Raw genomic sequence first — 13,116 nt, forward strand, 5'->3', positions numbered from 1 at the left:
TCTGTCTTCTTTCTGCGTGTCACCCCCTTCCTAGCATATCTCCACTTGAAATATATTTATTCATTTATTTGTTCCCCACTAAAATGTACATCCTCCAAGAGCAAGGGCTTTGTCTCTTTTGTCTATTGTGTTATTTTAGCACCTGTAACAGCATGGGGCCTATAATATATGCCCGATAGGAACTTGTGGAATAAATGCAGAATGGTGAGAGGGTTGCTAGGTCGTATGCTGCCAGCTACTGTAGGAGGACCTAGTTCCCAGGAGGAAGCACAGTGTCCTGTGTATAGCTGCTTTCCGGTTCATAGTTTCTTTGAACAAACATTTATCAAGTGCTTGGGGCCAGGTGTTAAAGAACACAGTCCTGCTTTCAGGGTTCGAAGAGTGGTGGAGGATGTAGACGTTTAAATTAAATCCACCCTTTAAGATCCAGCTCTGGTATCAGTCCCTCCTGGGGACCTTTCTTGAACTCTCTTCTTCTTCCCCAAAGCTAGATTAGGCACTGTTCTTACCAGACCCCATAGCATCCCGTACAGGATCTCATCATGGCCCGTATGTCAGGAGACCAGTACCAGACCTCCTGCTCTGTGTTCCACACACGAGCTCCTTAAGGGCAAGCATTATACCTCACTCATTCCTGACTGTCATGTCTGACACTCACAGTCCTCAGTAAATACCAGGTATCCTTTTTACCACTGCTGTTACTAGGTACATTCAGTAACCAGCATCCACATAGCTGTGGATGTGTGTAAACTCATATGGAAAACTGTATCTGTTCCAGGGATGTAATGTACACCATGATAAGTATAACAACACTGCTGTATGTTATATATGAAAGTTGTTGAGAGTAAATCCCAAGGTTGTCATCACAAGGAAAAATTTTTCTATTTCTTTAATTTTGTACATATATGAGATGATGGATGTTTTCTAAACTTACTGTGATACTCACTTCACATTATATGTAAATCAAATCATTATGCTGCTTACCTTAAACTTATACAATGCTGTGTGTCATTTATATCTCAGTAAAACTAGAAGGAAAAAAAAACCTTACAACTATAGGAAGGAATAAAGATGATTGTTGTTATTCAGCGGCTAAGTCGTGTCCTACTCTGCTACCCCATGGACTGGAGTATGCCAGGCCTTCCTGTCCCTTACTGTCTCCCTGGGTTTGCCCAAGTTCTTGTCCATTGAATCGGTGATGCTATCCAACCCTAAAGATGATTAGAAATGGTAAATACATAACAAAAACAAAGCAATACATCTGTTCCTCTGAGGATATATAAGGCTTAGAACCAGTTCTGTATTGTGCTGTGCCATATTGATTAATGTTGTGTTCTATAATATTCTCCATTTCAAGCTCTCTTTGTGTTCTGGGGGATGTAGGGATCACTTAGACTTGTCAAGGATTTTTACAAAAAGTTCTTAGGGGACTCACTGCATCCCCAGAGGCAGAACAAGACCCTGATGCACTTTAACAATGATTTTCTACACGCAGATGTTAGAAGCTCCTCTGAGCCTGGAGCACGTATCTAATTCCAAGAGGGCAAGTCACAGGCATCCTCTCAATAAATACTTGTGGGTTCATGACATTTTGATGCTGCCACTTTGATGTGGCTGTTTTGATTCTGGGCTTCAGGGATGTTTTGCCATGGCTTAAAAGACAAATCGCAAAACAAACAGAGATTTTGTGCGACTCAGAAGGGTGGCCAACAGGCATCCAACCACACTGCTTGATGGGGTGTGGACGTTAACCTAATATTTGTGTGTTTTTACTTGGACGTGGCTGTCTTGATGCCTGACACTTTCATTACATCGTATGGATCTTGCCAGAATGTCTGGTTTAAATACTTGATAGTCTCACTGAAATACCAACCACGATTCTAATTTCAGTGGCAGGAGGGCTTCAAATGAAACAGAAGGCAGGGGATTATGCTCTTGAGGCGCTCATAGAGTATTTCGCCAAGGGCTGGCTAACGAATGCATTCACCATTTTAGAACACGTATGGCCGCCATTCTTTATTGGCAATTTCCTGGTTTACAGCTTCAGATTATTGGCTGGAGAAGTGTTTAAAAATATGAAAAGATCCTAATGCAAATATGGAAATATGGTCCATCCATGTTAAAAAGATCGTTTTGATCATTTTCCCTGCTGTGCTGTAAAAAAGAACTTTTCCGTCTGTTTTATTTCGTGATGGGAGGAAATGGTCTTTACTGCTTGCCGGTCAGACAGCCCTTGTCTGCTTGCAGTGAACTTCCTGCCCTGTTTTCTTTAGACTGACTGAATGATCATTAACATACACACATGCCGGATAGTTGCGGGGTGCCCCCAAACTAACTAGATGAGTAGAAAATTAGGCCACTGTAGGAAGACTAAGATGTTTTTATTTTGACTAATGTTTTCATCTGAGTGTTCTACCAGACCTTGCTACATTATTCCTAATTTTAAAATATTTTAGAAGCAAGTACATTAAGCAGCTTGTTGAGAAAAAGTAAGTCATTGTATTGGGTCCCTGGTCTTGACTTTGAGAGTCCAGAAGCTAAGCGTGGTGTCTTGAAAGAAAGAAAGAGAAGTTGCTCAGTCGTGTCCAACTCTTTCCAACCCCATGGACTGTAGCCTACCAGGCTCCTCCCTCCATGGGATTTTCCAGGCAAGAGTACTGGAGTGGGTTGCCATTTCTTTCTCCAAAGATTGTTTCTGCCCAGTTTTGAACCGGGTACTTTTCACGTGTTAGGCAAACGTGATAACCACTACACTATGGAAACCATGTGGCTATATGTCCCTAATGGTGTCTTGAATGGTGGTGCAACTGGATGGGTCCCCTGAGTTAAATGTCACACATGTCATGAAAATTCCCTGGAGAAAGGAACCATGTGTGATGGCTGCCTAACATACATCATCATGTTTAACTTCCACAAGGTAGGCCTCGAGCTTTTCTTTCCTTTTTCTTTTTTTTAGAAAATATTTATTTATTTATGGATATGTCGGGTGTTAGTTATGGCACAAGGACTCTTCCTTGCAGCCACACAGGCTTCTCTCCAGTTGTGGTCTGCAGGCTCTAGAGTGCCTGGGTTCTGTAGTTCGCAGCACACAGCCTCTCTAGTTGAGACCCTGGGCTCAGCAGTTTCTGTATGTGGGCTTGGTTGACTCACGGCATGTGGGATCTTAGTTCCCCGACCAGGGATCAAACCCATCCACCCTGCACTGGGAGGCAGATTATTAATCACTGGACCACCAGGGAAATCCCAAGCCCTTCTTTCTATAAACCACACAGCTAGCAAGTGATAAAGTCATGATTTGAACCCAGGTTCTCTGACTCCAAAATCCACACCATTTCCAGTATAACCAGTGATTTCAAACTACTGGTCTGCAGGTTGGTGTTGACTCCAAAGGAATGTCTCTCCAGTCTGTGGTGGGAATATCAGGGTAAGGCTGACACCTGTCTATCTTGAAGAAAAGCATGTGTGCTAAGGTGATTCAATCCCGTCCAGCTCTTTGCAACCCTGTGGACCACAGGCCACCAGGCTCCTATGCCCATGGGATTCTCTAGGCAAGAATACTGGAGTGGGTTTGCCATGCCCTCCTCCAGGGGATCTTCCCAACCCAGGGATCAAACCGGTATCTCTTAGGGTCTACCTGCATTGGCAGGCAGGTTCTTTACCACTAACGCCACCTGGAAATAGTTGTTTATTCAGAGACTGTGACTTGTCTTTCAAGGTGTTAAAGACCTTTTTTTTGTTTGTCACATAATGGTAGTTGTAAATGACGGAAATGTCCTAAGATGTCAAAGTAAAAAAATCAGCCTCCCTGTGTTGGTCCCCAAGCTTAAACTTGAGATGTTACTGGCCCAGGAAGTGACACAGATGGAAAAAAAGAGACATCTACTCATTGTCCTGGCAGGGGCTCTGATGGCTGACTTAGCAGAACTTGGGTTCACGTGGGGTTTTTCTGGAAGAGAACTGGAGTGCATCTGCATTTGGAGGCAACCACAGGCTGCTTAGAGAGATGCCCCTTTGACCCTGAGGAGCATGACTTTTGGGCGGCTCAGAGGAGTCCCGATAATGCAAGTGACCTTTTAAAAACCACAATGGAATCATTTTTTTTTTAACTAGAAAAATCATCTTTTCCAAAAGAGAGGTAGAACTTGGACTACTAGCATGTCTGAGTTTTCTGTGTCCAGGATGGGGAAGACTGGAGCTCAGAGGCATTTAATTTAGCAGTGACTCAGGCTGTTACTTTTCTGATCTTAGATTATTAAAAAGTCATCTTTTTGCTCTTGATACAAGAATGAAAGGGCTCAGATTTTGAAGCCAAACATATCTGGGCAAATTACTTTCTGTAAAATGGGACAGGGACTCTTGCCTTGGAGAGTTACTATGGGACTCTTGGAAGAACCTTCCACTGCCTTTCCTGCGATGATTCAAGATAATAGGGATAAAAACACTTAGCTTATTGGCATTTGTCGTGTCCTGGTGTCCTGCTTACAGGTGAACAATCATTCAGGGCACCCTGAGTTTCTTTGACTTTTAATTCCCTGCCAGTGATTCCAGAATCCCAGCTGTGCCCGAGGAGGCTGTTTTGCCTCCTAAATCCTGAACCCCTCAAACTGCAGAGGGGCGGTACCCGGCAGACTCTAACCACTGCCTTCACTTCTGTTTCAGTGCCAACAACATGCCCAAGCAGGTGGAAGTACGGATGCATGACAGCCACCTGAGCGCGGAGGAGCCGAAGCCGCGGCATCTGGGGCTGCGCTTATGTGACAAGCTGGGGAAGAATCTCCTGCTCACCCTGACCGTGTTCGGTAGGAGACAGGTGGCCCCACCCACCCTTCCACCCTGGGTCTCTCCTGGCTTTGTGTGGAAGCTGGTTCTGGCAGCGGGCACTCTCACCCAGAAAGCAAGCCACACGTGCTGCCTAACCCCACCTTTGCCCTGACACAGCCACCTCAGTGAGACTCTTTTCCCTTTCACCCTCCCCAACCATGTTTTCCTCCTTGGGGTCCTAGTGGATCTCAGATTCCAGTGAGCACGACCAGTTTCTGTGGGTATATGAGCATGCAGTTTCCCGGGTCCTACTCCCAGAGACTGTGGTGTGGGCCATTTGCATGAGACCTTGGAATCTGCATCTTAAAGCATCTGTGCATGTGTGTGTGTGTGTGTATGTGTGTGTGTGTGTGTGTGTGTGCGCGTGCACGCACGCGCTCAGTCCCTTCACTCGTGTCCAACCCTTTGTGACCCTATGGACTGTAGCCCGCCGGGCTCCTCTGTCCATGGGATTTTCCAGGCAAGAAAACCAGAGTGGGTTGCCATGCCCTCCTCCAGGGGATCTTCCCCACCCATGGATCCAACCTACATCTCCTATATCTTCTGTGTGGCAGGTGGATTCTTTACCACTAAGCCACTGGGGAAGCCCCTTAAACCTTCTAGGTGATTCCAAAGCAGATGGTCAGTATACCACATTTAGAGAAGTACCTGCGTCCTGATAAAGACAATAGTTGCCAAAACCTCAATAACAGGAGTCCAAGGATTCACCTTCTCCATGCCCCTCATTAACTTAGATTCAGTTAGCACAGTAGCTAACAAGGTCCGTGTGGAAGAAGCTTGTCCTGAAGCTTTGACCTGCTCCAAATCCAGCTCAAAAGCCTTGCTCAGGTCTCAGCCAGGCGCTGGTTGTCCTTTTGTGTGACCATTGATATAGACTTGGCCTTGGGTTTTCAACCAGGATTTATTGAAAATAAGGGAAATTGCAGTTTCTTGTACTGAAACCACATCACTTCACGCCTTCTCCTTTGAGCCAGTCATCTTGGATGTCAGTGGACGACAGTCAGGAGTGGACATTTGACCCAACTCAGTTCACTTAATAGAAGAAAACCACAGGCATGATAGGGTTTTCCAAGGGTTACTCTCCACAGAAGGGATGAAATTTCATTCACCTTAAGTTTTGAAAAAGTGTGCTCTTCACTTGTGGAAGAAAACAATATCTGATTTCTGGCCGTGTTACTTACTCTCTTTGCATCTCGGGAGTTAACCCGATAGCCACATACCTAGGACCCCCCTGCCTCCCTCCCCGACTCTCGTCATGCTTATGACCCCATTTGTGGTTTCCACAAGGGTGGCTTATGTTAGCCACCAGTTTGGAGCGATCCAAGGTTTTGTGGTGGAATCCTTGAGTATGCAAAGCGAAAGGCTCCTGGTAACAACTCTGCCCAAAGTTTCCTCCCAAATCTCATATTTTTAGACACCCTCCTTGATCTCCCATCTAAGATCAGCATGTCTTAAGATTATGTATCAGGACATAGAAGTCAGAGACAAAGCTCCTTGAGGATGAGCCATGGGGAAATGACTGGAAGTCAAAGAAAATAGTAGAAAAAAGAAAACTAACCCCAGTTTGATCACTTAAATGTTCCTTTTGTCTGATATTCAGTTAAAAAAATAAGAAATATATTAGACACCATGACATGTTGCCAGACTAGACTTGGAAAAGAAGCATATCTGACATTGTGGGCTATTTCTACTGACAATCCCTGACTCTGCAAGTGGATGATATCCTAAAGAAACTGGGATCAAGTTGCCAGGTTATATTTCACACAAAGCCTTCAGAAGGCTCTTCTTGACTCTTCCAGTGCAGCCTTTTAGAAGAGTTGGAGATAGAAAATATTTTCTCACAAGTCAACAAAATTAGCTTCACTTTTCTAATGGTATTTTTGTTATGTGTTAGTCATCATCTGATAATAGAGAGGTGCGAGAAAAGTCAATGTTATTGAATGATATCCCTAGAGCTGTTCATTTGATGAGGGCAAAAAATAGATTCTTATTTTTTCTCCTTCCTTATAGGTGTCATCCTGGGGGCAGTGTGTGGAGGACTTCTTCGCTTGGCCTCTCCTATCCACCCAGATGTGGTTATGTTAATAGCCTTTCCAGGGGATATACTCATGAGGATGCTGAAAATGCTCATTCTCCCTCTCATCATCTCCAGTTTAATCACAGGTAAGACCACTTCTCTGGCACTGGGTCGAAGTGGGTCATACTCCTGCTCCTGCTTTTGGACTGACCATAAAATCTCAATTTGGTTGAATCAATGAATCAGATCATCATCTGTGTCATTTCACTTCAGAGTCTTGGTTTTCCTATCTCCAAAACTGAAATAAGCAACCCTAAAAAAAAGAGTAAAGAGTTGTCCATCTGTCTGTGCAACAAAAGATAAAAAGGAAATAGCCATATGTTAAAAGTGACCATCTCTAGAGATTTTAATTTTTAATGTACACTTTTCTCATTTTCTATACTGTACTTGTTCAGAAACTGACAAATAAAGATAACGCATAGAAAAAGAAGTTTTTTTCTTTAATATTTAATTGGGTGTAGAGGGACGTGGTTATTAAAGATAAATGAAATACTAGATAAGAAACTCTTGGAGTGTTTCAGAAGAAAGATACCCTTAATGTATAGTTCATGTCTACTTGTTTTTTGGCTCAAAGAGTTGTTTCATTTGAAAGGATCTTTTTTTTTCCCCCTGCCTGGGCTTATACAGGTAGTTTCCTCCTTACCAAATATTACTCAAATGTTTTTGAAATTGCTGCATTTTAGAGACTAAACTCTGGGTTAGGGATGAAGAACTGGGTTTTGGTTTGTACCTGGGGGACCAACAGGCTGGGCGACCTTGAGAAATCTGTTCTAGACCATCTACCTTATGAATGTAGTGAAGCTCCGGTAACTCCAAGGGATTCAGCTGTTACAGTTTCATAGCTGGTTGACCAATGAATCCAGTAAGGGAAAGAGCTGACACTCAGTGTCAGGAAGGTCTTAGCATTCAGCCTCAGATTGAGTAAAGCTGTGTTTTACTTTAAATGCTCCTTTTGAAACCAGAGAAATTTGTTTTCCATGCCTGTTTAATAGATTGTACATTAGCCAACCCAGTAAGGAAGTCTCATTTCCATTAGTCAGAGTTAGACTTCAGATTGTAAGGACAAATAGGTCATATATGGGTCAGCTCCATTCAGAAAAGTTAATGTCAATCATAGCTTCCTCCCCCGTGGCAAAAAAGACTGATCCCCAGTAAAAGTTGCATGTCTCAGTCTAGTAAAAGCAGGAACTGAAACCAGGAAGTAGAAAAACTGAAGAAACTACTGGAAAAAAACCCAGTGAAGGCTGGAGTTTTTGTGACTTGCTTGGAATTTCTGCTAACCATCACAGAAGCTTCTGAGATACAGATGAAGCTTCCACCCATGCTGGGTGTTTTGTGCATGTATTCTCACATCCCTGCACAAGGTCAGAAAACGTGGTCTCCATCAGGAGTGATAGGGCTGTGCTAGAACCATTTCCACTTTCCCGGACTTTGGATTTTGTGACCCGTAATGTATTCAAAAGAGATTTTGAATACATAGGGCTACCAACCTTTTGTTTCCCTAAGTGAGGACCTTCAAACAAACAGACAAGAAAACCTAACATGTACCAGCATCACCACTTCATAAGGAAAGGATTTCTTAATACCTAAGAAGTGGGAAGGACATAATCTCAGAATCAAAAATTGAATAGAGCATTCAACTTTCACTATCACAGGCTGAAAAAAAATATTGTCACCAATCAGTTTATAAACCCTGGACCAGATGTTCTCCAACTCTTCCCAGTTCCCTGTGTGCATGTGATCAGGTCGCACAGTCATGTCTGACTCTTGTGACCCCGAGGACTGCAGCCCACCATGCTCCTCTGTCCATGGGATTTTCCAGGCAAGAATACTGGAGTGGGTTTGAATAGAATTGTGTCTCTTGTGTCTCCTGCATTGGCAGGCAGATTTTTTACCGCTAGCACCACCCTCTAGAGTCTCAAAAATATCCTTGGAAAATTGAATCGTAAACTGTGGCAATGACCAAATATTCAGTTGAAGGAGGTTTAATTAACCATTAATACATTTGAGTAATGCAAAGCCAAGGGTTGGTATAGGTATGCGTGCCAAGTAGCTTCAGTCCTGTCCAACTGTTTGCGACCCCATGGACTATAGGCCATCAGGCTCCTCTGATGAATCTTGCCAGGATTCTCCAGGCAAGAATACTGGAGTGGGTTGCCATTTTCTCTGCCAGGGAATCTTCCCAACCTTGGGATCAAACTCAGGTCCCCTGCACTGCAGATGAATTCTTTACCACTGAGCACTTGGGGAAACTATGGGTATGCAGACAGGGGCAAGTAATAGGAAGATAATGGAGCTAATCCTTCTGGATTTCTTTTTCTATCCAGGGTTGTCAGGCCTGGATGCTAAAGCCAGCGGCCGCTTAGGCACAAGAGCTATGGTGTACTACATGTCCACGACCATCATTGCCGCGGTGTTAGGGGTCATCCTTGTCCTGGCCATCCACCCAGGGAACCCCAAACTCAAGAAGCAACTGGGGCCTGGGAAGAAGAACGATGAAGTGTCCAGCTTAGATGCCTTTTTGGACCTTATTCGGAATCTCTTCCCTGAAAACCTTGTTCAAGCCTGTTTTCAGCAGGTAACCCAGAGTTCTGATAGTCTTACGTCTCCAAACTCCAATGTATTGAAGGTGATAACTTTGAGGCTATTTCAGCAAATCAGCTGTGGGCAGTAATTTTTTTCATATTTATATCTCTGCCTAAGTGTTGTGGGGGGTCCTCTGGGGCAGAATATTTGGATAGGAGTCGCTTAGTCTTTTGTTTTTAAACTTCCATTTCTTTTGCAGTGTTTTTAATAGCATTTAGCTCTGGAATCTGTCTTCTCCTTTTTGCTGTTTGTCTCTTTTTCTTCTTTTTGGTTCTTGTCTCTTTATCATCCACAGGCACATTTTTATCACCCTTGCCCACAACCTTCTAGAGTACCCAGTGGTTCTTGATCTTAGCAATGTAGCAAAACCACATGTGGTCCATTTCAAAATGCTTATTTATGTTCAACAAAATCAGAATCTCCCGAATGGGCCCAGTAATTGGGTATTCATCAAATTAATACTTGAGGGTATTTGTCAAAGTAATACATGAGGATTGTAGAAAATTAAAGAAATTTTTAGATGCACATAAAGTAAAAATTCAAGTCCCCATGTCCCTTCCCTAGGCTACTCATGTTTCCTCCCATGTATATATATATATATATATATATATATATATATATGTCACATATATGTTGTGTATATGTATATAAAATTAAAAAAAATATCTATCTGGGAGTATTGCATCATACATACGGTGCTATATTCTACTTTCTTGTTTTACAGTGTTTTGGTGTCATCTCTCTTTTTCTGTTGTTGTGTAGTATTTCTAAAGGATAAATTCTAGAAGCAAAACATGCCCTGCCAAAGAGTTGATAATTTGAATTTGCTGATGTTATAAAAAATGGTCCTAAAAAAAAAATGGTCCTACAAAATTTGTAGCAATATATACTCCTACCAACTGCATACACACATATCTGCTTTTTTTAACACACAAATTTTAAAACCTGTTGATTCTGCTGGGTATATTACTGGCCAGAGTTCTTAGACTCTAGAAATTGATAAGAGGTCAGATGACAATTTCAGGCAAGGCTTTATTCGACCTCAGGCTGCAGCTGGAGGGAGTGAAAACAAGTAACAGCCTCTTTTGCTCTGTCCCTGAATGTGTGTGTGTGGGGGTGGGGTGGGGGGTTGGGGGAGTGCAGGAGTGCTGGACAAGCTGGTCCCTTAAATTGGGTGAGGGTAAGATAGTCCAGGGGTTAGGCCAGTAGGGTGCCTTGGGTGGTCTGCCCACTCCCTTGGTGGCGCTGAGTGCAGGGGTCATGCCTGGTACCCTGCTTTTGTTCCAGAAACCTCAGAAGTGGCAGTTGGGTTTTGGGCCTTTTTGTATTATGTTGTTCATAATTTGCCTCAGCTGTGCATGCATGCAGTTGTCTTTAGTCCCTAATAGCTTCTTTTTACTGTTGCTTGAGGAGACATTTGCCCTGATGCAAGCATGGTAGCAAAGGGTCCTGGGTCCCAGGTCCCAAATCCTAGCCTCTCTCAAGTAAATTCTCTGAGTCAGCTGCCCAGACTCCCCTCAACAGACAACCAGCCTGTTGTCTAGACCCAAAGTTAGTTTAGGTTAGAATACACCTCTGTTCCCATTAGCTCTGGTTGGAAGGAAACTAGAACCAAGGAACCTCCTTCAACCATTTCCAGTGAATCACAGAAGAATAAAGTTAGGAAACAGGTTACAGAGAAGAGAAGTCTGCATCTCCAGCGGCCCTCGAGGTGCCATTGCCACCCACTGCTGAGCCAGTGCACTCTGGATAAATCTGGAATATGGTCTCTGCTTTCCAACGCCACTTTGGATGCACTTGTAGCAAGGAGCTATATTAAAGGAGACATCCCAGGCAGGAGAAGTTGAGTGGGGAGTGACGAGAAACCGACTCGGGGACTTCCCTGGACTTCCCTGGGAGTCCGCCTGCCAGAGCAGGGGACATGGGTGTGGTCCCTGCTCCGGGAAGATTCCAACAACGTGCCATGGGGTGGCTGAGCCCGTGCGCCGTGACTGCTGAGTCCGCGTGCTGCAACTGCTGAAGCCTGCATAACCGAGAGCCTGTGCTTCGCAACAAGAGAAGCCACTGCCACAGAAGCCCTCGTGCCACAAAGAAGAGGAGCCCCCACTCGCTGCAACTAGAGAAAGCAATGAAGACCCAGTGCAGTCATAAATGAGTACATTTAAGAAAATAAAAACATTCTTTGTCCTGCAAGCAGTCATAGATTGAAAAAAAAAAAAAAAGAATGAAACAGGCTAGGGAAGGGGTGCTTCCAGGAACCCTCTCTCTAATGCCCCCGCCCCTCAGCCAGCCTGTTTAGAAAGACGAGCTTGCTGGCTTTAGGGCAATGGACACAACCAGGTGCCAAGTCTATTCTTAACGTTTTGGAAAGAGCTCTCTGGAGCTGGAGCAGCGGGAGACTGAGCTGGTAGGAGACCCGGGGTGGGAGTAGTATCGGAGGGAGGGGAGAGGGACAGATTTGGGCTTCCCTCACGTGCCCGATCACGACCACGCTCCATGCAAGAAGGAGTCCCTGTTGTCTGAGTGGGTGAGGCAGGACTGAGAAGTTACTAAGGCAGGATTCAAAGTGAGGCAGGCAGGCCCCCGGAGCTGCGGATGTCAGCTAGAGGAGAGTTCTGTGCTGTCAGCCATGCTCACGCCCCCTGAGCTGTCCAATCGATGGGCAATCTCTGCAGGTTGCTGCCCCGGGCAAAGGGCACTGGGGGTGGGGGGCAGCACCAGGATAGAGGGGGGCAGCACCTGCCCTGCCTGGCCCTGGACCCACACCTCCACTGGCAAAATTCACATGAGGAGTGAGCCCTTAGTCTTCCAGCGAAATCCAAGCACATGGTCCCTTTGGGTTAGGACTACCGGGAAAAAAAAAATCCTGTGGAATATTTTACCTTAGGCTGAGGGAGGGTGCAGATTTCGTAAGCCAGTCTCTGGGCAGCCCAGAGGAAAGGGAGCTTAACGTAGGTGCAATCCCACGGGCTTAGGAGGGTCTTGAAGAAGGTTGGAAGACAGGGAACACTTAGACAGTGACATGGCATTGCCAGAAAGAAAGGCAGAGAACCCCATCTGGATGGCAGCATCCCTAGCGCCTGGCCTCCAGCTCAAGCCACTCACCTGTGCTCTTGGGGAGCAGCATTTTGGAGTCAGTAGAGCTCACTTTGAATCCTGCCTTAGTAACTACTAGCTCTCGGTCCTAGGGTTAGTTACTCAGCCTTGTGAGTCTTGAGGGGCTCCTGTTGACATAAGAGGTAGACAGATGTCACATGATCATGGAACACTTGGCCACCTGATCTTGGAGGCCACCATTCATTCAGGCCGATGGCTGTGGTGGCGCTAGTGGTAAAGAATCTGCCTGCCAATGCAGGAGACTCAAGAGACACGGGTTCGATCCCTGGATCAGGAAGATCCCCTGGAGAAGGAAATGGCAACCCACTCCAGTAATCTTGCCTGGAGAATCCCGTGGACAGAGGAGCCTGCTGGTCCATGGGGCCACAGAGAGTCGGATATGACTGAGCGCACACATGGCCATTACTCTTTGGAGCTTTAGCTTTTTTAGCCTTCTTAGAATAGGCCTGTATTTGGCTGTGGTCCCCACTTTGTCCCCAGGCACATGACTCTGTTGTCCATGGAGGCTTCCCTTC

General features: G+C 45.0%; 1 protein-coding gene across 4 annotated transcripts in view; it reads left to right on the forward strand.

The window, feature by feature from the left end:
• Positions 1-13,116, forward strand: part of SLC1A2 (solute carrier family 1 member 2) — a 112,038-nt gene that overhangs the window by 40,589 nt on the left and 58,333 nt on the right. For 3 of the 4 annotated variants that reach the window (XM_065943979.1, XM_065943980.1, XM_065943978.1), the window contains exons 2-4: positions 4,660-4,799; positions 6,832-6,984; positions 9,226-9,476. In XM_065943979.1, coding sequence (XP_065800051.1) covers positions 4,660-4,799; positions 6,832-6,984; positions 9,226-9,476 — 544 coding nt within the window. Of the gene's footprint in view, positions 1-2,807; positions 2,918-4,659; positions 4,800-6,831; positions 6,985-9,225; positions 9,477-13,116 lie in introns of those variants that run through there. The other variant, XM_065943981.1, reaches the window with a different exon arrangement.

The sequence above is a fragment of the Muntiacus reevesi genome, chromosome 9 (genome assembly GCF_963930625.1).
Source record: "Muntiacus reevesi chromosome 9, mMunRee1.1, whole genome shotgun sequence".
In the NCBI taxonomy this organism is placed as follows: Eukaryota; Metazoa; Chordata; class Mammalia; order Artiodactyla; family Cervidae; genus Muntiacus; species Muntiacus reevesi.